Source organism: Falco cherrug, chromosome 2 (genome assembly GCF_023634085.1).
Source record: "Falco cherrug isolate bFalChe1 chromosome 2, bFalChe1.pri, whole genome shotgun sequence".
Lineage (NCBI taxonomy): Eukaryota > Metazoa > Chordata > Aves > Falconiformes > Falconidae > Falco > Falco cherrug.
In genome coordinates, this window is record NC_073698.1 from 65,803,140 (window position 1) to 65,829,760 (window position 26,621).

At 38.5% G+C, this 26,621-nt stretch overlaps 1 protein-coding gene across 5 annotated transcripts; it reads left to right on the top strand.

Annotated features, from left to right (window-relative positions):
* Nucleotides 1-26,621, top strand: UPF3A (UPF3A regulator of nonsense mediated mRNA decay). Of its 5 annotated transcripts, none has more exons than XM_055702167.1 (10): nt 1-290; nt 2,187-2,293; nt 10,618-10,724; nt 12,638-12,736; nt 12,831-12,941; nt 16,341-16,396; nt 16,489-16,647; nt 18,414-18,574; nt 21,925-22,219; nt 25,147-26,621. In XM_055702167.1, exons 1-10 carry the CDS (start codon nt 60-62, stop codon nt 25,318-25,320), a joined length of 1,500 nt encoding a protein of 499 aa, XP_055558142.1. In that variant the 5' UTR covers nt 1-59; the 3' UTR covers nt 25,321-26,621. The 5 variants fall into 5 exon arrangements, with proteins under 5 accessions (XP_055558142.1, XP_055558138.1, XP_055558139.1 ...); XM_055702163.1 differs by having other exon boundaries at nt 11-290; nt 21,925-22,163; XM_055702164.1 differs by having other exon boundaries at nt 11-290; nt 21,925-21,999.

Sequence of the window (26,621 nt, forward strand, 5' to 3'; positions counted from 1 at the left end):
GCGGCCAGTTCTCGCGAGGTTCCCGCCTCGCTGCGGGCGGCGGCGGCCGCGGTTCCTCCATGCGGTCGGAGCGAGAGGCCGGGCCGGGGCTGATGCGGGGCGGTGGCCGCGAGAAGCGGCCCATGGACATCCCGCTGCGGCGGGAGTCGCCTCGCCGCGACCCGGACGCTCCGCCAAACCCGCCGCTGGCGCCGCCACCTTCCCCGCCCTCCCTGCTGCTGCCGCCGCCGCCGCCGCTTCAGCCCGTGCCGGGTAAACAGCGAGATGAGAAGAAAACGGCTCTAAGCAAAGTGAGGGGGCGCGAGCGCGGCTCCGGCGGGGCGGGGGCGCTCCGGGGCGGGAGGGGGCGGCTGGGGCGGGGGGCGGCGGCGGGGCGCCCTGCTGGGCCGCCGGGCGGTGCGGGTGTGCCCAGGGCCGGCTCCTCAGCCGCGGGGGTGTTCGCTGCGGCGCTCTGGGGGCCCGGCAGGGCCCGGCAGGTTTGCCTGGCGCTTCGCCCTTAGCTCATCAAGTCCAGACTGGCTGTTGCTGTGGTACCGCAGCTCCTGCGAGGGCAAGAGCACTGCTGTCGCCCCGGCTTTATTGGAGCACTTTTACGTAGAGTACTGAGAGATTTGATTTATTCCCAGTTTCTAAACTGGAAGACTGGAACACTGAAAATCACTGTTAACTTAAATTTAAGCTAAATTCAGATTTTGGCAAGAAATGGAAATAGATTGTCTGGAATTTGATGGCTATTTTACTGCTTGTGTGTGCTGGCTTCGTTCTGCCCCAAAGATTTCTGTACGGTTTCCTGGCCTTAATTATTGCTCGGTTGCCCAGGTGTGGGTGGGCTGAATTTAGCGAACTGCTCTCTCATTCATTCCTTCCTCAGCAGGACAGGGGAAGAAAATAAGTTGAAAGAATGCATGGGTTGCGATAAAGACATGGAGATCACTTACTAAGTGCTGTCACAGGCAAACCACAGGCAACTTGGAGAAAATTAATTTATTGCTAATAAAAAAAATTAGAAGTAGCATGGTGTGGAACAAAGATGAAAACTGAAACGTCTTCCCATCCTTCCCCCTTCCTTCCAAGGCCCTGTGTCACCTGCTCCCAAGCAGTGCAGGTGGACAGGGAATGGGAGTTGTGGATGGGGCATAACTGCTCCTCTCTGCTATTCCTTCCTTCTCACGCTCTTCCCCTGCTTCAGTGTGGGGTCCCTGCCATGGGCTGCCGTCCTTCATGAACTGGTCCTTCATGAACTGTTCCAGCGGGGGTCCCTCCCACATGGTGGAGTTGTTCATGTGTTTCTGCAGCATGTGTCTATCATGGGCTGCAGTCCTTCAGGATAAACCTGCTCCAGCATGGGCTCCTCTCCACAGGCTGCAGGTTCTATCAGAAAACCTGCTCCTGAGTGGGCTCTCCATGAGCTGTAGCTCCATTTAGGGCATCTCCACCTGAAGCATGGGTTTCCTTCCCCATAGGCTGCGGTGTGGATATCTGATCCAAAGTGATACTCCATGAGCTGCCTCACCATGGTCTCTATGAGAGTCTCTGCTCCAGCACCTGGAGATCATCCTCCTCTCTTTCTTCTTTCACCTTGGTGTCTGCAGGCCTGTTTCTCACGCTGTTTTCCCCTTGCTTCTCTGTTTCACACACGGCTGTGCAGCTTTTTCTGTCCTTTCTTAAGTACCTTTTCCCAGAGTCACCCCCATCTTGGCTGTTGGGCTCAGCCACTTCTAGCAGATCCATGGCTGTGTCTGGCATAGGACAGCCCTGGCCTCTCCGTGCAGAGGCTGCCATGGAGCCCCTGCCACCAGCACCTGGACACGTAAACCTAATATGCTAAGATAGTGTTGTAATGAAAGACTTTAAAAGTTAGTTCAAACAATTTTAAGAAAAGATACTGTAAAAATATATTTTTGGTTGATAAAATATTTTGTTATTGGCTATATTGCAATGGTTATCAAGCTTTTCATCAGAATATTTCAGTTACTCTACAATTTGACAGTATTAGCAGAAACTGAGATAGGGAAATTGTTCCATCTGTCAGCAAGTCCAAAAAGGTAAATCACTAGAAGGCTCATGCTCCAATTGAAGTTCCCAATTTGAGGAAGAGCTTTTAAAGAGGAGTAATACTATTTGTTTAGTCTCTTTCTACAATATTTAGATTAAAGATAAATCTGCATTTTCTTTTATATATGCAGGTAGTTATTCGACGGCTCCCTCCTTGTCTAACTAAGGAGCAACTGGAGGAACAGCTACATCCTCTACCTGCCCATGATTATTTTGAGTTTTGCACTGCTGATCCCAGGTGAGGCTGAGCTGTTTGTATAGGTTTTCAGATGCTTAAAACCCAATTAAGATATTTTGAACATACTGAATCAAATATTTTTTTTCTGGTTTGTTAGTTTTGTTAGGTTACTTCAAGTATTTCTGAAAAGCTGGATATATCTGCAGAGGCAATGCATTCCTGGCTTTTTCTTTCGTGCTGGTGATTTTAAAAACGGAAGTCTCTTGTATATGAATAGAGCATAATTTGGTTTAAAACCCTGATGTTTCTTTTAACCGTCATTGGTAAAATGAGATGGACTTACCAGCTTTGTGAAGGAGTCAACCTAGGGCAAATATCACAGCAGTTTTTTCATGAGTGCTATTTGAGCTTATTTCTTTGTTTGCTTACATGGGTTTGTATTTATTTTGTAAAGTTTTCCAGATGATCCATTTTTGTTCATTTTTTTTCTTACGCAAAACTAAAAAAAATATGGTTGATTTAACATAAATCAGAATTGCTAGTGTATTTGTATCATTTACTCAGCATCACAGTGGTAAAATACAATTAGCTTTCGAACAAAACAATTTCCAGAAGACAAGGAGCTTAACCACTAAAACAAACAAAATACTTTGTATGCTACCATCTGCATGTGTTCTGAAAAATAAAAGCGCAAGATCTGTCTTGAGCCTGTCTTAATGTGTGATGAATCACCCTCCACAGGCACCATATTCTTTCCATTGATTACAGAGGGATACTGGATGGTTACTGCTGACCAACTTTTAAATTAAGTTACAGGGGACCCCACCCAGAGCAGATAGCTTTTCTTTTATTAGGGAATTGTTTGTGACAAATTGCTTTTGACCAGTCTAGTTCTTGGGCTGATTTTGTTTGAAAGGATGCTACCACTTCTTGCCACCACTGTGTTATTAGATGTTAACTGTGACTATATAGGCTCTCTCAGAGGCAACTCCACAATCAGAACGAACCAAATGTATGTTTAGTGAAACTAGTTGCCTCACCTAGGTAGTTACATATATGTGCAGCAACAAAATAGTAGGTGTTTCAGCTTTTCTGGTGGAAGCACAAAGGATGTGAAGTTTTATTCTGATTGGAAGTCTTTGTAGGTATTTACATTTATCTTCTGAACCTCATCATCAATGTTTCCAAATGGGTCTCTTTAAGGCTTCTGTCCCAGCTATTCATTTGACAAGTGAAAAATATCGCAGGCAAACAATTTTTTTTTCTGAAGAATGTCTCTGTCCTCAGTGTGTTTTGCTGTAAAATGCCAGGTAACAGTTAAAAAATAAATTTTAATTTTCCAGAATAATTGCTGGCATAAGAATTTAGGGAGTCGGCCATCTTAGAAAAGTCAAGTCACTTAAAACAGTTGTACATACAAAGTTTAATTTTCTCTACTTTTATGTGATGAAATTTGGAGTACTTAAAAAGCTTGTTTGCTCATTTAATTGCATCCATGTCAGGTTACTGATTAAAGATATTGTGACTTTTCTCTCATGCTGTGTTATTAGTCATGTACTTTCATATAGCTAGGGACGGAACATAGTATATATTAAAAAGTTTGTTAGATCACGTATCTGACAGTAGTTCATTCTGGTGGAGGGGTGAGGACATACTTAAAACATTTTAAAAATTCATTTGCCTTGAAGAGCAGATCTTGGTGATTAAAAGTAACAATGTCTGATGAAAATAAAGATGTATTTCTTAAATTGCTTTGGTACTAGACTTCAAGATGCTGCAAGCAAAGAATACACATTTTTAAACTTTTGAACAATGAATTCTCTGATACATGGTACTTGGATTGTCAGTTTCCTTGAGTCCTGTGTATGAGCCCTGTAATAAAACAGCGATACAGGAGAAAAATGTTCTCTTCCTCCTGAGTTTTGGATTTGTGTTCTCTCCTGCCTTCACAAATTTATACTCTCTAGAAAAAAGTCTTTTCATATAAGTTTGAATTTTGCAGCATGAACTGTTTTGTATTCACTTTTTTTGCTTCATTTTGCTTCTTAAAAATTATGCTTACTTACAAAAGATGTATTTTTTCAGAATGGGTTTATCTTTACAGGGTTCGTATGGCTACAGCTTCTTGCGGTGAACCATGCAGTTTACATGGGCATTTAGCTGCAGTTCTGCAAAGTATTGGCTTGACTGCTTACTTGTTCTTTGACTGGCCCAGGATCACTTCACCCACTTTGAATGCTGACACATACCTATGTACATCTGTTTATGGCTTAACTCTATATATGTTAACACACTGTAGAATATACAGTAAACTTCCAGAAATTACAAGTTAGAGACAAAATTAATACAGTGAGTTTTGATCTCCTCATACAGCAGAGAAATCTCTTCTGTGTGTAAAGCATTGTATTGCAGTAATCTGTCTTGTTATGGACAGTTGACAAAATTTCAGAAAATTCTGTGCATGTGTCTTCACACTATTCCAGCTAACAGAAGGAGCTACAGGACAAGGTGGGCATGCTGTCTCTACCGCGCCGTCTGTCTGATTAGCTTTTTTCTAGATCCTTTATCGTGTGCATACGAGCAATCAGTCCAGAGAATTCAGTGACAATATGACATGGAAAGATTCAAGCAAATTCTAACGAGAAGCTACTCAGTGAAGAGGATCTGTTTGTTGGAAAGAGAAAGGGGTATACAAATGTTCTGATGCAGAAGCAGACAAATTTGCCTTAAGAGCTGTAACATCTCAGTGTAACTCCAGCCTGAGTAGCTCTGGATAACTGAATTTTCTAAGAGCTCATTTAGGTTTCTGTAGAGTGCAGACTTTTTTTTTGTTCTTCACACACTGTTAAACCACAGAACTCCTTTTCAGAAATTGATGCCAGCAATGATGGAGACTGAAAACTGTTCAGGAGCAGTTAGACAAATATGTTCATTTAGACAAATAAATATCTATGAGAACATATTAAACACAAGGATACAAATTCTGTATTAAGAAGTCCCTAGACTGCAACTAGCTGAAATTATACGCTAGGTGAAGTGTCAGTGTATCGTTTCCATTTTTTAATAAACTTCTAAGCATCCTCTGCTAGTTGCTGTCAGAAAGAGGACTAGAGAAGTCTTAACTGTAGCTGTTCATACATTTTTATTTCCAAGGTCATCTCACCATAAAGGACAAAACAAACAAGATACGTGTATCAACTCCAGTTTCTCTTTTTTTCGCAGTCTAAAGGTCATCAAAGTTTACAATGTCTTATAGGCAAGCTATAACACTTTTTAAAATTTCATTTAAGTAAAGTCATTAATGTATAACACTTTTTCAGTTAACATCCGTGTCAGTAAAATAATTTCAGAAAGTGACTGTTGCATTGTGTTTCGTTCATTTTTTTCAGATCCATCTGATCTGCTGCATGACGTTTATTCTCTCTTGTACATTGACATCACAATACAAACAAAACATTCTGTGACTGATTTGGTGGCCTTCAGAGATCTAAATTTAGATTTACTATTTAAATCAATTTAGATTTGTTGGGTAGACACATCATCTGATACCTGATAATAAAGATTCTGCCTTCCTGACAGTCTGTCTTGTTCTCAAACTCCAAATATTAAGTATTTTTTCCAGATACTTTTTTTTTTTTTTGTCTACAAGTCGATGTTTCTGAGTCTTCTAAAGCTTGAGTCAAGTGCTTGAGCTCTGACTCTGCAGGATTTGGGTCATTGCTTGGGCGTGGTACTGAGCTAGGACTCGTTAATATCGTTGTGAGGTTATAAAAGTAAAGAGATCTGAACAGGAGCTTTGCTTATGTGAAACCTAGTCAGATAGTTGATGCTATGCCACATACTGCAGACTGTGATGAAGCTTCTTGCAAACAGCACTCCTCCTTTTCCCTTCATAAATTATTACCAACATCTTGCTTAGGATTATTGTGATTATTGTAGGCAAATAGCATTAATGCTGTAGGATGGTGGTATGCACCCAGAAACAGCTGCTTTGAAGGGGCAGCACCATTAGAGCTTCTAGGGAACCGCCACAACAGTGTTCTGGATGGAATGAGTAACAGTCAGTCATTGCAACCGTGCAGTGTTTCCGCTTCTCCTCTGCTGTGCAAATTGTGCTCGTTTATACATGTGTAAAAAGGAAGGGCTGAGTTAAGTTAGTATTATGCCAATTCCGTCCACTATGTGAATGACCACAGAAGGTGAGAGATGACGGTGAAGGCCAGTGGATTTTAGCTTGACATGACAATGTAGATGATGAGTTATCCATTTGATCAGAAATTATTAGGTAATATAGGAATGGGTGGAGGAGTTTAACACTCCAAAAATTAGATGTAGAGATCCACATATTTAACATGTTTATGTACATGTTAGTATGTATGTGTGTGTGTGTATATATATACACACACACACACATATACCATGACTGACAAGTTGACAGTTTTTTTTTTACCAAGATATGATGGCTGTTTTTCTGGCTTACATGTTGCTGTTTATACTGTAGATAACTATTTAAAATCACTTTCCTGTATACCAGTCTTTTTACACAATTGCGTTAAAAGATACTTTGTAGAAGTAAACTATTAGAATGTATTTTTTATTAAAACTGTTATAAAAGTAAGGTCTTGAAAAGATGATAGACTAAGTGTTAGAGAAATACATGTAACCTAAAAGATTGAATGCCCTTGAATGCACAGCAGAAAACAAAGTGTGTTGTACTGAAGAAATGTGTACAGTCAAGTCTCATCTGGGTTGTTTCCATAGAGATTGCTCTAAGTGATATCCCAGAAATGCCAAGATTATGTGCAGTGTATCTGTCCAAAACATGATATGGATGGAAAGCAATGTTATAGACAGCAAACATATGGCAAAATAGAACCAGCTGTCTAGTGTAAACCTTAACCATGCAACCCCAAAACTGAATTTCAGATCCTGAACAAAACCTACGCTGGTAGATACTTTAATAAAGGAGGGGGCACAGAGAGTCCAGAGAGTCTAGTGGCCCTTCTGTAGAATTCAGCTGAACGGCAAAATCCTGAAGAGCAAAGGCTGTATTTTATCCAATAATTGCTGAATACAAAGTACAGAAGTAAGGCAGAAATGTTTGTTCCTAGGAGAGGGTAGTAGCTACCAAGTGCCTGTGGCTGTGAAACCCTGGGCATTTGCTACACGGTCACACAGTGGGTAGGTGAAGAGGGACTCCAGGGTTGGGAGCAGCAGCTGGAAGTCAAGTGTCTGAAACCCAGCATAAGAGACAGTGTTTTATATTTAGGCCAGTGCTAAGCATTTCTGACTTGCTAGGTTTAATAAGCTTCCCATTATAGAGAGTGAATTTTATGCTTTTTTTTTTTTAGGCACACCACTTTGCTGGGTAAGAAGCCTAAGTTAGGTGTCTGAAACACTCTGGTGATCAGGGGTTTATCCACTTACGCACTCTTGACAGCTAACTTGCATGCATGTAAGAACCAGCTCTTTATTTGTAGAAGTGGCTCCATCAGAGAAGGAACCTGTAATTGCTAAGCATTGTTGTAGCTGTGTTTCTGCAACCTTCTACCCTGATACACAGCAACAATAATGAACAGACAATCCTATTTTATTGTGCTGCTGTGCACTTCAATATCTTACTGTGCACAAGCATGCTTTTATATTTTTGTATGTTTGTGCTGATGTGAATGAAATTCTTGAAGATGTTAATAATGTATTGCAGTAACATTGGATCACTTATTTGCAAGGTAAATTTTAAATCTCTGCTTTCCAGAGTCCCATTTATATGTTTCAGACTCATTTTTTTTTGTACTAAAAAATTCTTAATAACCATATCAAATGTTTCTCTATTTTGAAAGATACTCACTGTGATAAGCCTAAGCTGAAAATGTTAAAGAAAATACTATGTTGTGTTCCAGGAAAAGATTGTGTTGCCAAAGCAGATGAAACAGATGATGTACAAACTAAAGGAAGCAAGAAAAGAATAAGTTTTTATTTTCAGGTCTGTTTCACAATGGTTGTGTGCCCAACCATAAGGTTCTAAGTTACTGCAGGGAAAAAAAAAATCCCAACTACACGATGAAGCTGTTTGCTGTGCACTAAGACAGAGAAGTGTCACAATAATGTATTGGGTAGGACACTTAACCTGAGTCCCAGTCTTTGATCTACAGAAAGTTTAGGTGTTTTACAAAAAGATGCATAAAACACTAAAATCGTTGTTCAGACTAGGAACTGAAACTCAATTTCTCAATCTCAGATGGTAATAACTGGGCTGAAAAATAATGCTCCCTCAAGATTACTGGTTTTGTCTTGTGAATCTTCAGCACTTCAAGTGTATAATTATATTTGGTATCTCTAATGTCAGGCTTCATTTAATCTAAACATCAAAGAACATGAAACATAAGAGTAGTCCTGTTAACATGACAGAAAAGGAAGTTTACTTCTTGGGAGCCACCAGTTATCAAAGAGACTTCGTTGTTTCAGCCATTAGGCAGCACATTTCTTCCAGCACAGCTATGGATTGACACAACTAAATGTCCTCTTTTACATACACTTGTAGGCCTTTTTAAAAGATATTTTTTAAAACTGTATTTAATGATAAAAATTGTTACGTTTCATCTTTTTTTTTTTGCTGTGAAACCAATGAGAAGGAAGCTGGCTTGTTTCATCTGCTTTGCACCTTGGTGGTAGCTCCACAGCCACCTTTGAGATACCTTGTGTTGCATGTGCAGACTGGAGGTTTGCAAATCTGATCACAGAGGATTCTGCAGGGTTTGCAGAACGCCATGACAAAGCATAGCCATGTGCCACCATGCACATTTGGTCAAGTTGTCTAGAGGTTACTTGCAAGCAGTCCACAGCTGTGTGGCAGCTGAGCATGCCGTGCCTGTGTCTTTCAGCACTGCTTTGTGTCAGCAGCACAGCCCTAGCTGTGCCATGGCAGGCATTGTTGTGGTTACCTGCTTATAGTTCACTCAGTGGTGTTCCCACCCTAGAATATCAAAGTATAGTGAATATATATGGATGAAACAGCTCTTCCTTAGAAGTAAAAGCCTTATGTTCTACGTGCTGTCGAAACACTCCATAGCTGGTTTTTGCAAAATACCCAAATGAAAAAAGCCCTTTGGGTTTTTTTAAACATTTCTCCAGGCTGCAATATCAAACACACATTTGGTGGGTTTACAAAATTATTGGTTAGTTATTCACAGCAATGCTCTTCATGGCCACCTTCTAACACCCAAAGTGGAATCTGTATGGATACACGTCTGAAAAATAAAAAATTGCTTGGTTTGTAGTAACTGTTGCTTTGAGCTGCCGTGTGCATGTATCCTGTGATTGAACACATATTTTTTGGTCTTTCTCACTCATTGTGAAATCTGATTCTGAAATAGCTGTGGGATTAAATTACAGTTGCAACTGTGTGTTTATTGTCTCCTGCTGCTGGTGGTGAGTTTGTCTGAAGACAGGCCATATGTGGCAATAGCATTATGAACATAGGTATTGTAAAGTTAGGGGCTTGTGTTCAGATATGTTCAAAAATCTGGTGTAATACATAGCTGCTATTGAAGGCAGTTTAAGCTGAACTATTTTATATCACAGTTGCAGGGGTTTAAAGCACGTACATGACATGATTCACAATAACTTAGCTGATGGGTGGTAATTCATTAAATTACCTCTGTTTCTTTGTGGTTGGTGGCATGCCAGCCCTGAGGTTTTTGTATGGCACATTAAACACTTACCCTTGGAGTGGGATTTATGCCAGTAAATTCTTGACAACTCAGATATTTTTTTTTTAGGTAAGTACTTGTTCATTCTTTTGCTAGAAATGCTATAGATTTTCACAGTAATTGTTCTTCACAACTAGACACTGCGTATATATCGATACACATGTATGTCAGGTGGCATGTATTTGTATATAATTCAGTGGATTATCTTGTCATTTTAGTCTTTCATAAAGGTGGAAATATCTTTAAATATAGTGACAGCTTGTCAACTGCCCTTTCACTAGGAGCTTTTATTACCTTCTCCCATTTCAGCAACAGTAGACTTTCTTAGCACAACCAAGAAGTTCGCCAAAAGCACGCTGTTATTCATATTTCTTAAGTAATGAAATACTAGACTTAAAGCTTTGATCCTGCGCAATGGAAACATATGCTCCATAATTTAGGGAGACAAAAATTTGTCTCAGGAAAAAATTCACAGTTGCACCCAGGAAGCTGTTCAGTTACTTTCTGTCATATGTATAATTAGGTATGTGTATGTAAAGACTTTCATATGCATGTTTAAGGTAGCCTTTTCTCAAAGAAGGTGAGAATTGCAGTGTGAGCCTTCTAGTTTTACCTTTTTTCCTAGTCCTAAACAGAATAGTAAATAACAGAAAATAAAATTGTTTCTTGTTGCAGCCTTTATCCTCATCTCTACTCAAGAGCATACATTAACTTTAGAAATCCTGAGGACATCCTTCTTTTTAGAGATCGCTTTGATGGCTATGTCTTCATTGATAATAAAGGTTGGACTATTTGTAAGATATTAAGTGTGTATATATACATATACCATTTTAGAACATTTATTTACTTCCTTTTTGCTAATTATGCCAGGCTTTTCTCTCAATATACAGTTCATCACATACAAATATATTAAAATCTAGCACTTAATGAAGTGCAGAATACATTTGTCTGTGCAGTCTTGCTTGTCTGTGTTGTGTGCATGCTTTATCTGCGTTCTTGTACCTTAAGCAGTATGGTATTAAGACAGTTATCTTACACAAGCCTCACAATTCATCACAGCAGAAATGGAACACATTTCAAGCATGAGTTGTTACATCTTCAGTGCATTTCTGTGAGATGAAGTTGTGCTACTTATTCCTATTTTGAAAAAGGAAGACAAAAACTTGACTTCATCGTTTTGGCTACCCACTGTGAGATACGTACAGCGTAACTTTTTAGAGCATTTACAGACAGCTTGAGTCCCAAGAACAAGAGTCACAAAAGTGGTTGTCGTCTTTAAAATGTTCAGTCTGCAGAAGTTTGCCCAGCAGTAGAGAAAAACTCAGTAATATAGGTGTGGATAAATCCAGGTCTGCTACAGTAGCATGAAACTGCCATAGCCAAGAAATGGCACTTTCCCTTTAGCGGTTCCTTGCCTCCTTCACTCATACCTTTTGTAAAAAATTGCATGGGTTGTATAAACCAGACATAGATGTGTGGGTTTCTGTCTGTTCTGTACATGCAGTGTTGCAGAGGTTGTGTGAAAACGAGTCCTGTCCACTCTTGCTGGAGGGTTGATCAAGAAGCTGGCTGTCAAACTAACAAATTCCTCTTCCACGTTTCCTACCTGAGATATTTTATAGGCTTCTAACTTACTCAGATTTGGATAGATTTTTCGAGAGATGGAGAACACCACATTCCTCACAGTGTGTGGTTCCCAGATTGAAAATTCTGGATGTTTTTAGGTTAAAAACTAGAAAGAAACTTTTCTTGAGATTCTGCCAGGGCTTCACTTCGCCTAAATTAAACATGCTCTTCAGTGTTACGCTGGACAGAAGCGAGAATATTCTGTGCACTGCAAAACTGAGTTTGGATGCAGCTGGACAGTTCAGCATGATTGATTGTGCAAATAAAAGAGCACAAGTTTTGATCAAAGGTGCCCTCTGGTGAGGCTTGTGGCAGCACTGCATTTATTAAAACAAGGATTACCAGGTTCAATAAGGTTAACACATGTTCTAGCAGATTTAAGCCAATTTTTCAGTGGACTTGAGCAAACTGTAATCTTGAGCTTGCTGCAAGTGGAAACCAGGCGAAATTCAAAAGCTGCATACAGACATCTGACTGCAGTCCAAAGAAGAGTCCAGTATTTAAGGCAGAATTCAAAACAAAGAATCCATGTCAGTAAACACAAGCATCATAAATAGAAAAAAAGATTCACACAATTCTACGTTCTGAGTTTTACAGTTCTGGTTCTGAAAGAAGGTGGTATGTTTTAGTATTACCCAGCATTTATTTCTTTTTTAAGCCTTTTAGCAACAAAACTTTACAGAAGCAACTCAATTGTTTCAGATTATTTCCAAGTAGTACTTATCACTTGTCAGGCTGAGATTTTATGTACATTTTTGTAATCAATGAACTATAAATGATAATGAAAGAATTGTATTGTGCACAGTAGTCATCTTCATTTTGACTGTCTTTGTTAGCATGTCCAAAAAGTACTCAGTGTTTCTGTATATAATTAAAATATAAATGTGTTCTGTTTTGAATTTAAAGTACTGCTACATGTGATTTTTCATTAGAAGTTTAGGATAGGATTGTAGAAAAATTCACCTTGAAGTAAGACTGTTCAACACAAGTTTCAAGAGTTTTGAAAATTTTGCTTGACTGTAGGGAGGGTTTCTCCCCCTCAGAAAATTAAGCGTTGTTCTCTTTTAAGGTTTGGAGTATCCTGCAGTGGTTGAATTTGCTCCATTCCAGAAGATTTCAAAAAAGAAGCTGAAGAAGAAAGATGCAAAAGCCGGGAGCATTGAAGATGGTAAACACATTTTCTTGGTGTCACAGTGGAGAATAGATTCCATTTCTGTCATGCATTGCAAAGTATTAACATAATGCAAAAATTTTTTTTACAGATCCAGAATATAGGAAATTTTTAGAGAGTTATTGCGCTGATGAAGAGAAAGTCTGTGCCAATCCTGAGATTCTTTTGGGAGAGATTGAGGCCAAAACAAGGGAACTCATTGGTCTGTTTTCTTGATTTTTTTTGTATTATTGAGAATATTAAATATCTTATTTTTATATCTTTATGATATTAGCTGCAAGAGTTGACCTGTTCAGTCTAACAGATTGAGATTATCGTAGTTAAATTTTTGTTACCCAGCCAAGTGGTGGCAGGAAACAGCCCACCTACTCCTTTAAGTCTCTATGCATGGAATCACTTGACTTCACTGGAAGTTAGGCGTGCACAGTGGCTTCAGAAATAGGTCCTTAATATTTCTGAATACTTACAGGTGTATTAGAAGATGGAAGATTTATTTTTAAAAGATAAAATAGCTGAATACTTAACAATTGATCTCTGATATTAGCTGCTTTTATTGAGAAACATGAAATTATCTCTCTTTGTTCTCACGGTCAAGATTCTGCAAAAGCTTTGCAAGTAAGGCAACACCTTGTTTTCTGTATGCATGCAGCATGACTTTCACAGTCTCGGGGAGAATCTTTAGTAAGATGAACACTGAAATCTTTAATGCCAGTATGCAGTTCTCAGGATGACATGGAATACTGATGTGCTGTGTTTCCAAGTGACAACATGCAGAACAATTACTTTTTCCCTAGGTGTGACAATCTAGTAGGAAAAATACCAACCTTTGCTGTTACTTCTTTACAGTGTAAAAGTAGACACCTCTTTTGGTTAGAATCATAGAATCGTTTAGGTAGGAAAACACCTCTGAAGATCATTGAGTCCAGCTGCAAACCTAACGCTGCCTGAGTCCACCACTAAACCATGTCCCTAAGCACATCTACATGTCTTTTAAATACCTCTAGGGGTGGTGACTCCACCACTTCCCTGGGCAGCCTGTTCCCGTTCTTAATAACCCTTTCAGTGAAGAAATTTTCTTAATATCCAATCTAAACCTCCCTGGTGCAACTTGAAGCCGTTTCCTTTTGTCCTATCACTTGTTACTGGTGTTTGAGAGTTGGCTGGGGAGATTTGGCACTTAAAACTATTTAAAGGAAATAAAAGTGTTGAAAGTATGGACATTTAGATAATTCTGTTATCAGTAAAACTTGTTTGTTGCTCTTCTAGATAGGGGAGTTCCCCAAAATTTTTCATTTACCCCAAGTCTTCCATAGTATCTGATAGCAGAGTGAAAACAATCAGAATTTTCCAAGAAGTTTATGATTTACAAAAAGTTTACAGTTTCGAGCAAGATTTATTAACTTAAAAATATTCTATCAATGGAAATGATTAGTCTTGAGTTGCAGATCTCCAAATAACAGTATTGGCTGAAGGCAGCTTTACATTCAGAGTTTTAATGTTTTGTTTCTGTTAAACCACAGAAAATCAAATTAGTTGCTTTATTCTTTCTGCTATTCAAAGCTGTGGCCATTGCTATCAATATAAAAACAAAGGTTACTTCAGTGGATAGCTTGTTTATAGCAAAATTATGTAAGGGTTTAGTTGTATGTTCAGTTTCAAAGGTGTTACTCCTACTGAAGCCAATGAAAGATGTGCCCAGGACTTTGTTGGCAGAATCAGGCCTCACATTCTCAGCATTTCTCCAGGTAGTGTTACCAAAACCCAGCGTGTTTCATGTGTCATGTATGATGTGTTAGCTCATCAGTTTCAGTATGACAGAGAGATACAAAACAGATTTTCTCTGTAATGAGATGAAGATGCTCATTCTTCTGGCTTGTTTGTAGAGAGCAAGATAAACTATAAGAGTTAATGCTGACACAGGTCTTCGTTTTGTAATTTGTTTTCTTTTACAATTCATAAAACATTTTAAGGAAAACCTCTTAAATTTTTATTTGCAGTAAGGCCCATAAGTAAGATGGGTAAAGTTCAGGTTTGATAAACATTCTTTTTTGCCCTCCTCTTTTGATCATACTTATCACACTACCTCTCTCCCTTGAACTTCAAGTATATTTTCTGATTAAGCTGCTTGTACCACAGCCTTAATCATGACTAAGGTCAAGTTCTGGACTCCCAGTGCAGCTTGTCCTTTCCCCAAACCCTCCAGTAACAATTTGTGATCACTTTCAGCATGTAACAGTGCTCAGAGGTGGACACTGCTCAGGCACAGGAACCTACAGGAGCAGGAAAGAGGCAGAGCTGCAGATCTTAGGGACTGGTAGGGAGGGTGCTGGGGACCCAAATTTTTTCAGTATGGGGGAGGCAGCATGGGAAATCTAGGGATAGAGGGAGGAAAATCTCAAGTCAACAACCTTTTTTGGTTGTTGCTTTTGACTGTTGTTACTTGCTTAAAATAAATACTGAATTCGGTCTAGTCTTCCCGTTCATAACTGTGTAACAAGGTTTTGTCATTAACGAATGGGTTGCCCCCAGAATATTTATACTTTCAAGACAAAAAAATGCAGATGTTTTGGGGTATGAATTGTGTCTAGATTTTGGCTATGCCATTTCAAATTCAATGATTTTTTTTTATTTTTTCTTCCAAATCTTGTCATGCATTCCAATAATGAAATTTTCTTCTGGTTTGAGGAAGAATATTATACATAATTGTAGGGCAATTTCTAGTAGTAAACATTTTCTGTAACTGTTACCCTGGGACGTCTAAGGTTGACAACATTTGTTGTAACTACTCACAGCTGTAAGTACATGAATTCCAAGTTTGAATTCAGCATTGACAGTCATGAATGCTATGCTATACGTGATACAGGATTTGATGATGTTCTCCTAGTTTTTGTAGAATTTGGGGATGGTTCAGGCAGATGGCTTAGGCTAGATTTTGGAGTGTTAGGACAGCTCTGTAACATAAGAATGGCTGTGTGATCCAGTAGATGAGGTATTCTATTTGTTATTTGGGAAGCTGGAGCTTTATTGAATCTGCTGATACTTTGCTATGTAACCTGGGAGAAACCACTTATATCTTGTTCATCCTGTTTTCCCATGGAGAGATGAATGCTAAATGGTAGTTACATGGAAATGTTGTATGAGAACAAAAATGTTTCCTTCATGATGTACTTCAAAATCTGGGATTGAAAAGTGCTGTGTGAGATTACAGTAATGTGGGCTGTTGTGAACAGCAATATAGCTAGGTTTTGATGTACAAAATTAAAATGTAGGAGGAGATTCTGAACCCGTTTCTTTCCATTTTGGTGAAATAACCATTCTATGAGCAAGAGAAAAAAGACAGTCTCTTGAACTGAAAAGATAATGACTTTTAATTAAATAATCATGCAACATACCTCTGTTGCTTGTATCCCTAACAACAAAAAAGCAACAAAGTGTTTCTAAAACGGAACAATGGGAATGCATTCAAAAATATATAACCAAATAGATTTATTAATTATTTAGCTCCCTTGCAGATAAAGCTAGAAAAAAGGGGTTAGTACTAAAGTAAATGAGTACATATTTTAGGAGTTGAACACTATATCACAAATTTTTTGTGTTTTAGCTAGAAGAACAACACCCCTTTTGGAATATATTAAAAATAGAAAATTAGAAAAGCAGGTACGTTCAGACTTTTGCCTGAAGTTCAACATTTAAGTTTTCACGTGTTTTTTTGTTGGACAATTTACAATTAATAATTTTGAACTCTTCAGAGAATACGAGAAGAGAAAAGAGAAGAGCGAAGGCGGAGAGAATTGGAGAAGAAACGTCTGCGGGAGGAAGAGAAAAGGAAGCGTAGAGAAGAAGAAAGACGGAAGAGAAAAGAAGTGGAGAAACAAAAGAAATTTTCTGAAAAAGAAATAAGGATCAAGGTACCTTAATGAAAAAAGACTACTCTTCTGTTGTAGTTATCCAGAAGTTCCTTTAGTATCTCACCGTTTGTTTAGTGTACTACAGTACAGTGTGGATATACCAAGCCAGTTTTGACTGGAAGGGAAAGTAACGTAGGGCTTTGGGTAGGTGGTGCTGTTAGAAAGTGTGACTAATTGTCATAGGTACAGCGATGTGCTGATGCAGTTATGGCAGATAACTCAGATATCTTTATACATGCTGCTTTCTATGCCAACATAACCTGACAGAACCAAATTGTTCTGTGCCAACATGTTGGAAGATGATTGCAAATACAGCTTTAACAGTTTCTGCCATGTAAATCCTCATCTAGCATATGTGTGGAGAGTTTTTCATGTTTATGCTCAGAACTGGTGTATTTTAATAGTACGCTTTAACCAAGTCTTGCTAATTTCAGTCTGCGCTGCCTTGTAACTATCTGGATGGATGTGCTTTAATTGACTTCACTTAGGTGGATGTATTTTGTGCTATTAAGTCTGGACATCTAAAACTTTATTTGTATGAGATGACATAGATAAAAACTATTCATCTGAACTAAATTTTGTGATAATGGAAAGGCTTTATAGGCTGTTTTCTTGAAGAGGAAAATTGATACACCAGTCTGTAGCTTAATGCAAGGACACAGACTCGCTCCAGATCTTGTGGTGGGGAGAAGCCACAGAGCTATGTATTTCTTTCCTCTTTTCTTCCTGGACAACAGTTTTCTTCACCTGGAGGTATAAAAATAGTAAGTTCTGAAACTGAATTACAGACTTTTTGTATCTGGGCATAAAGAAAAATACTGTAGTTGAGAAGAAAAGGGACTTGCTCCTTAAAATGTATTAATCAAAACATTGTCCAAAAACTCCAGTATTTATGACATTTCTGTGGTGATGTGACCTTGAAAGCTAGTTCTGTCTCTGAAAGAAAAGGAGACTATTACCCGAGAGAAACATTGCAGAAGTTTTAGATATTGGAGAAGAGTAATGTGTGCTCATTTCAGAAAAACTGGTGGAATGAAAAAATTGATAAGATGTTCTGCTTATTCCTGTTATGTTAGAGAAATAGTTTGAGACAGTCGGTCCTTCTATAAAGATTATTCCTGTAATGCTAGACACTGCTCAAGCCCTCTGGGGGCTATTTGGTATGAAAGGAACAGACTTGACAACCTTCATCTCTGAGGTGAAAATGTAATGTGATCTTTTCTGCTAATACCATAATTTTTTGCTCAGTCTGTATCTCTTGTGTCAGGCTGTATTTATACTAAGCACCTACTATATGCCAGGCTATCCCAAGTAGTTCATGTGGCACACATTTTATATGTAGTATTTCAAGGGATGGAAGTATTAATCCTGCTCTCTTTGTGGTGTCGTAGAGGTTCTACTTACTGTATTGGCAATAACGCTGAACTCTGTTATATGATTTCTAAGAAATCGTAGACCATAATAATGTCTTTATATATAAAACTCAGGAGAGAAGAGTAGGTAAGTGCTTTCTGCAGTATTCTCAGCATATTTGAAACTGTGCAGTGGAATGCTTGTGAATTACTGTCACTCCTTAGCACAAGTAAACTGCCCTTTTTAAATAACTTTGAAGTTCATACTTTTAAAATACATTCCTAGCATTTTAATAAGATATTTTCAATCTTAAATATTGAAGGAGGTTGCTGATATATGTAATATGTTGTTAAAATGTCTGTTACGACAGAGGGTAATAGTTTTACATCATACTATATACAAATATCTCTTAGCTTCTCAAGAAGCCTGAAAAAGGAGATGAACTGGCCAGTGAAAAGCACAAAGAAAAAGGTGAAGAAGCTGACATTGAGGAAAAAAACTGGGATAAATCACCTGGATCTGGGAGTATAAAATCCAAATCTTTGGAGGGTTCACTGAAAGAACTTAAGGAAAAGTAAGTAATATTTATATTTTAGGCTTCAATTTTTATCTTAAATGCTTTCATCTCAAGTCTTAAACATGATATAAGTGGTGCATTAACTGGGTGTTTTTTCAGCAAATAACTGATTTCATTCTGTGTGTGAACAAATCTTTCACTGTACTTCTTGTAAAAGGTGTTTAGTAACAGCTTACTGGCCTGGTGGCAGTATTAGTGGATGCAAAGTGTTATTTGTGAAATGTCTTGAAATCCCAGATTAGAATGATCTCTGTTTGAAAAGGTATTCAGATTTCATTCTTATTTCACCTGTTCCCCATCAAGAGCTCAGGTAAGGCCCTCCTTCCATTACTGATGGAAGGCTGAACTGGCTAGGTTGCCTTCACGCTTGGTTTTGCTGCAATAAGCATATAAATGTTTTTGGACAATGGCAGAATAGTTAAGGTATGAATGATAGACACATTGAGAAGGCTGTCTCCCAATGCCATTTGTGTTATTGTGCTACATTGTGTTACAATAGTAAGAACAAGAGGTATAGCTTAGGCCTGTTACTACTATAGCCTGGAAGTGTTACACATTTGCAGCAGTTGCATCTCTCTTTTGTCCTTCGGCAGGTCTGTCCCATCGCAAGCAGGATTCACTCATAAGATATGTAAGATACATAACTAAGAATACGCTGCTGAGATAAATAGTACTTGGTTCTTCAGTAGAGCTTTTCAGCTAAGCTCTCAAAAGTACTTTGCAGTACATAAGGACAAGCTGTAGCGTTCAAATAAGTTACCTAAGGTATTATGTATATATATAAAGTGTAGGAGGAAGTTTGGGACTGTGCTCTAGGAGCCTTGCAGGCTTACCTACCTATTCTGAGTAGTTTAAATTTTACCTTTGTCCACATAGGTTCTTGATTTTTTAAAAAAAAATACGCAGGAGCTGCAAACTTTCTCTTAATGGCAAATAGAAAAATAATGAAAATTTTTAAGATCTATTTAAATTCTTTAAAAAATAAAAAACCCCTGGAAAATAAAACCACTGAATTTGCTAATTGAAGGAATGGTTCACCAATAATATCCTACATGCATTATTCATCTCAGATATGGGCTCAGTGTTTCAGTGTGTTGAGTATGTCCTGAAAGATGCTGAAAACTTGCATTTCCTATTCTCTAATGCAAGTTGAAAATATTCAGCAACTCTGTTCTTCAACAAGGGAGACAACAGGGTCAACAGAAACACTTGCGGGGCAAGTCAGTTTTTTGCTAATAAGGCTTTTTATGTGTTAAGCTTTTGGTGGTGCCATAAAACGTTTTTACTATGGATCCTTTAATAAGGCATTAATGTAGATTTTCCAGGTGTAAAACAGAGTCCTTTTGGCTGCTCAGCTACAGTAAGTGTTACATTGTCTTTCCAAGTGTTCATTTCATCATGATTATTAGTGGGTGCGATTAGGTAGTAAGCTATGAGCTATTTCAACTGGATCAGAAATAAAGTTGCAACTACTTTGACTCAGAAGTCAGTAATAAACTGTAGCTTCCAATTTTAGCTGCAAGAGACTGAATTGCCTGTTTGAAATAACGTTGTAAAGCTCAGTAGCAATAGCTATCTACCACAAATTAAAACCTCGGTATGAGATGCATGGTCACATATGGATTGGAAGCTATACCAACAGAAATATGCTTCCATTCCCTTTACTTCCATTCATTTCTGCTTTCTCTGTCTTTGGGTGTGTAGCTTTCTCTTTTACCTAGACTTTGTAATTCCTTACCCCACCATTTCCCCTGTTGCCTGCCTGTTCACTGTGGCTGAATTTAGAAAACTACTTTAACCACTTTTGAAGTGGAGTTTGTATCCCTGTCACCTGCCTACCTCCAGGCACACCCATTCCTTCCTTACCCACAGTAACAGGCAGGGGAAGAGACAGGTACCAGGCAATGCTACAGCAACAAATCGAGATGTGTCTTTCTGGCTTTTTGGAAGGTCATGCTCTGAGCCTTGCTAGAACTTCAAGTTAATGTCTAGAATAGCATATTAGACGTGAAACAAAACAGCTTACAGCCACATACCCCTTGAGAGCCAGCATAGTATTTTATATATATGTTTCTGTGCTACAGGTATGGTATCTCTGTAATTATGATTGATTCAGATGCCTGGGACATTGCTGCCACTTGGTGAATGTGTTAGGCTGGCACAAGCAGAGTCTTGCAAAATGCTGAATAACTTACCTGTCATTCAGGTTGTTTTGCAGACCTGCAGCTCTTCCTGAGATGGGGCTCCTGTCTTGGCAGCCCCACCGATGCCCAAGTTCATGGTAGAGGTTGAGCATTTTCACAGTTCTGTTATTTTAGTTAAAAAAGTGATACAGAAAGGTCTTCTATTGATGTGAAACCCTTCTAAATGAGCAGCATATCACTGTTTTATCATGACACCATTAGAAAATCTCCATCCTCTCTGATTCTGTCTGCTGATTCACAAAATGTGAGCAGATTGTACAAAAGCACTTTCCTGTTTCAATTTTAAGTAGTTATACATATTTAATATATAAAAAGAAGCTGCCTGTATTTGTTCCCTTTAAAGTTCAATCTATTCTGTAATCTTTCTTCATTATTTGCAGATTGGCTGTATGAGAGAACCACTCTTGCTGAGCAGGAACAATGAAGTAAATTAAGAGAGCTGAGAATTGTATCAGACAGGCAGCAAAATGTTGCAGGCTAAATAGTCTTTATAACATAAACCTGTTGCAGCATAGCAGAAATTAAGTATTATGTTGTGGTAAGGTAATGGCCTTTTGCCTAAATAAAATATGCAAAGGTAGACTAAATTACCTGGAGACATAGTAAACAAAAGCCTGGAACATAAGTATTCATTTTCACAAATGCTTTCTGCAAGTCGCAGCGTCAGTGAGTAGAGTCTTAAAACTTTACAATTTGTTACATGATACCTGCACAATTCCTTCGGGCCCAGAATGTTCCCATTCAAGGGAATACTCATGTATATGAGTTACCTCAAGAACAAGCTACAAGGGCTAATAACGAAGCGTGTGTTTATGTGAAGAGTGTGGCAGAACTATGTATGGGATTGTAGAGAGGGATACAAATTGAAGAACAGGCCTTCCACAGCAGTTGCACAAAAGTCCGATCTTGCTTGCAAAGCTTTGTCTGCTATTTTGCACTGAACGCCTTAGTCAAGGGCCGGTCATACATGAATGAGACATTCAGCAAAATTGCACATAACTCCTTTTTAATGAGAAGAGAACAACCTTGCCATACAATTGATCTAAATACTGTTGCAAAGGAAAGCTTTGTGTTGTATCCCTCAGCGACTTTTTTTTTACTGTTAATTGCTTCGATTTTCTTTGGTTTCATACATACTTGTAGGTCACAAAATGATAGTGACAAAGAGCAAAGAGATTTGGAGAGAAGATTTCGAGAAAAAGAACCTGAAAGACAAAGGTATCGACTGGATGATGGCAGAAAGCATAGAGCTCACTATGAGTTTGACAAGTTTTTGAGAAGGAATGAAGAAGAGCTGAAATGGGGGAAAGGATACAACCAAGACAGAGGAAAGAAAGGGAACTACAACTACGGCTTCACTGTGGAGGCAGTAGACAAACTGGGTAAAGAGGACAAGTGTGATGACATGGCATCCAAAAAGGAGCGCATAAGAAATAAGGTTCTTTTATTCATTTAGGATAATCTTTCATTAGTTAAATATGCTTCGAGATCACAGGTTTTACTTTTGCAAACTCAGCATAAAGATGCTTTTTCAAAAAAAGCAATTCTTTATTTCATTTTCAGTAAAAACCAGGCTGCTTTCTGTTGTTATCAGAGGACAATAGCAGTTAAAATAAGTTAAGATTACAGGTCTCTGCTCTTTCACATTACAGGTCTCTGCTCTTTCACATTTACAATATATAGAAGACATACTGTCTTCCTTTCAGCCCTAGCATTTTTAGAGCGCTATTCTTGGAAGCCTTGTATTTTATGAGTCTATTAAAAATTGTTACACTTCTGATCTGTAATGAAATATATAAACTGTGGCATACTAGCCTTTTAAAAAGGTACTTCCATTACCCAGCTCATAAAGTAATTATGTTGTGGATTAGCCAGGCATTGCTTGGTAGAGGAACCATAAGGACTTAAATAAATAGCTAATTTGGAGACCATTGTATTTAGAGGGTGTAAATGTGCAAATTCTTCAGTATTGTATACCTGCCAGTATGGAAAGGCTGTTGTTTGGTTAGGACAAATTATCCTCACAGTCATTGTCAGGGAAGGAGCAGGTGCAAAACCAGTGCAAGCAGGGTGTGTGGTAGAGCTGTGCCTTATTGTGTCCCAGAGACACAGGGCATCATTTTTCTCAGACTGTCTGAATTTGTGGATGTGCCAGGGTCTTTTCAGGAGGTGGCTTTCCATGTCACCCTCATTTTCTCTCCCTTCTGAGCCTGGATTTTCCACAAAAGATAACCAAAACACTGTTTTGTGTAGAATTTTTTTCTACATGTGAAACTCTTTCAAACAAAGTGACTGATTTGTGATGTGGATTAAGGCTGACAGGGAGTAAACTTACCACATGCAGAGTGAGTCTGTATGGAGCGTGCACAGAGCAAGCCCAGGTGGACTCACTGTGCGTAAAGTAAATCACCTTGTGCAAACACAGAAAGCCTGGTGTGCCCCACTTCTTGTTTATGCAGAGGTTAATGCGCAGTATGGGTGAGTTTTATCTGCATGTATACAGTAGCCACTTTCCGTGTTACACCAGCAGCTCAGGCTGTAGAAAAGTCAGAAAAATGGCTAGTTCAGAAATGGGAAGATGGGAGAAACCATTTTCCTCATGCTTGTGATGCTGCTCTTGAAATCTGGCAAAATAACCTGCAGCCTTGGAACTGGGTGGTGGGTCTTGGGGGACCTTTGGTCAAGCCTTAAGAAGCTGCCTCCTTTATTTCTTCCCATCACACATCTGGTAGCTTGCTGAGCCTCTGGATTAGTCCACACTTCAAGTGCTAGATTTGTTCCCTAAAGACAATAAGCAGTATCGGTAAAGTTTTTTCAGTGTGGTGACTTTTCCTTAGAGTGTTTGTCACATAGAGAAGAGCTAAGGGCTGAGTTTTAAAACTTACCTATAGAATTAACAATGCCAACACAATTTTTTAGGCAGAGATCGAACTTCTATCTGAAGTTTGTAAGATTTAATTAGAAAATGGGAAATTTCTGGTGTAAGTAACAGTTGTGCTAGCTTTCATGCAAACTGCAAGGTTCAGAGTCTTGTGATATGAAAAATTGTTTGGACCCTTTATTACAAACTTCCCAATGGGTACTGTTTGTCAGAGGATCTAGTTTTATGCAGATGTTTATGATATAGAAAGATGTGTGTTATGCATTTCATACCACACTACAAAGCACCAACTAGAATGATCTCGTTGTATGGCCCAATAGTGAATCTTGGTATCTGGTCTAAAGAGATGCGAGGAAAAAAGTGGAGCAAAAAAGATAAAGGTGAAGGAAAAAGAAAGAAAAGGGGAAAATGCGTATTGGGAATAAGAATGAAAGAACAAAAGACCAGAATGACTTCAGATTATGAAGGTAGTTGAAAATTAATGTAGTTTGATGTAGGACAATTTCAGTGCTCTGCCACTGTCTTAAAACAGGCTGTTAAATTTTATTCGCTAAACTTAAGACTTTGGTCAGTAAGCTTAGGTTTTGGTGAATGGATTGCTTCATAACATTAAAAACTGGTATTTGTTAGAGTATGTATGTTGAGACAGTATGTTTTATTACTGAAATTTCAAGACTGAAAAGTGTTCTCAGGAGCTATGGAACATCACCATTTGCAAGTCTGAGGTGTCTTTTCCTTGTAAACTGGCTCCTTCCATTTTCCAGTGACCAAGTCAGCATGAGTGTATGATTGGGTCACTCACAAAGCCTGCGAATACTCAAATTGTACTTACTTTGTTTATTATCAGTGGGTGAATTCCCCAGCTCCCATACTCGGTATGGAAGGCATGATGAAGTGGAACAATAACTGCAATTTCATTTTGATATGTATAATTCAAATGTACATTCCATGTTTAAATCATGGCAATGAGTGATGATTTGAAAGGTACTGCACACATATCAACTGGTAAAGTTCAGTTGAGGATAGTTTTCTAGCTGTTACCTGCTAAACTGTTCTCCAATTTGTCTTTTTTTTAAATGCTTGTATTTAATATTTGTTGTTCATCTGCAGAGTTGCAAGTGCGCAGGCTGCTGTTCTCGGTTGGTGTTAGTGAATGGTGTAACATTTTTCAAGTTCTGCCTGTAATACTGTGTTTGATAGTTGACTGCAGTATGTCTGCTTGTTTATGTCAAATGTATCGTAGGATCTTTAATTTTTACAGCTGTATTTATTCAAAATGCTTGGCTCCCAAGAATAGTGTTCTAAACAAGACAGATATTAAAGAGTCAGTTCTCATTACACTCCATTTTTTTCGTGGGTCTTATGAAATGTAAAGTGATTTAACACAGAATCTGCTTTCTTCACAAACATTCATCACTTTAAAATCCCACATATGTCTCCCTCACAGGTTTCCCAGAGCATTAACCACATCTCCTTTCTTCTAGGATCGCCCAGCCATGCAGTTATACCAGCCAGGAGCTCGCATTCGAACACATATGGGATCTACAAGTAAAACCTATGACTGCAGTGGGAAGTCCTTTGAAGATGCTCTTGATAAAAAGTATGAAGCAGATAATTCAGTTGGAGGTGGTTCTGAGAAGAGCGAAGAAGCAGAATAAAACAAACTGGAGGAAAGACTCGTGAAAAGGGGTGAACTTCAGATACAGTGTCATGACAAAATAATCCATCAGACTTTCAGAAATCCACAGGCAATTGCACCAACAAAATTATAATATCTCTGCCTCTTACTTTTTGTAAAATACAAGGGAAGAGTGACTGGAATCATATAAAGTATGTTACAGCTAGGAATATTATTGCTTTTTTACGAAAAGCAGCACAAACACTATTTGCCTAATTTAAAAGCAGTTCAATATTTTATTAGATTTACCTTGAAATAGAAAACCTCTAATAGTTTTAAAGGAGTATTTATATAAGACTTTTCAGAAGCTATTTCACCTTTTCAAGTCTAAAGAACTGAAGCGTACGTTTGCATCAGTTGGAAATCTGAGGCTTTAAAGGTATTAGGTGCATGACATGAGGGTCACGGGACCCCTTCCTGCAAGTGGCAGCGCAGGGGCTGCTGCAGGGAGTTGCAGGTGGTCTCGGTGGGACTGGCCCTGCGAGGAAGCTCTGGAGCCAGTAGTGTTTGCAGGATGAGGCCCACAGTTTGCACAGTTGTGAGAAGTGTCTGTTGGTAGCTGTACCTCATTGTGTTTACATTGTTTTTCAATTAACTATAGCGTCAGGTGTTAGTAAAGCTGTAAGTATGTTGTTAAAGAGTTTGTCATTTTCTGAGCCACTTTTGCCTTTTATGTTTTAATAGATTCTTGTGCTTAAAACAGGAGAAAGCTAACGCAAACCTCAGCACTTAAACAATATATCTGGTTTTAATAAATTAGCTGTTTTTTATGTTTTTGACAACTGACTTTTAAAAAAAAGTTGTTGTACAGTGATGACTTTTTATATGCTAATGTTTCATATAAGTTGTGGTTGCGGGATTTGGAAAATATGATATGTGAACATTCTGCAGTTCTGTTTGTTAAAAAAATACACACATATGCAACTGCAAACTACCATTTTTGTAAGATCTAGGCCAGATTCTGCCCTCTGATGCAGGCACATATGTGTGTGTGTGTGTGTGTGAATATCTCTCTTCCACTGGTTTCAGTGATAGCCATGTGTTTACAGAAAGGCAGAATATGTTCATTTATCTTTCATGGCTGAAAATTTCTCAGTTGTCTGAAACTGAGACCTGCTTTGTCATTAAAGTTAAAGAGTAAGATATTAATTTATTTTTACATCCTCTTGGAACATTTTATTAAGCATAACATCTAATTGTTCTAGACTGAAAAATTATTTATTGTATTTTCCCAGATATTAAGCATTAAATAGAATAAAAGCAAAAAGATTTTGACTATGA

What these genes read in the sequence shown, in the direction of transcription:
- UPF3A (XM_055702167.1), top strand. Translation starts at nt 60, where the DNA reads ATGCGGTCGGAGCGAGAGGCCGGGCCGGGGCTGATGCGGGGCGGTGGC. An exon ending in TGTCTTCATTGATAATAAAG is followed by an intron (nt 10,725 to 12,637) that starts GTTGGACTATTT and finishes TTCTCTTTTAAG; the next exon opens with GTTTGGAGTATCCTGCAGTG. An exon ending in CAAAACAAGGGAACTCATTG is followed by an intron (nt 12,942 to 16,340) that starts GTCTGTTTTCTT and finishes TTTGTGTTTTAG; the next exon opens with CTAGAAGAACAACACCCCTT.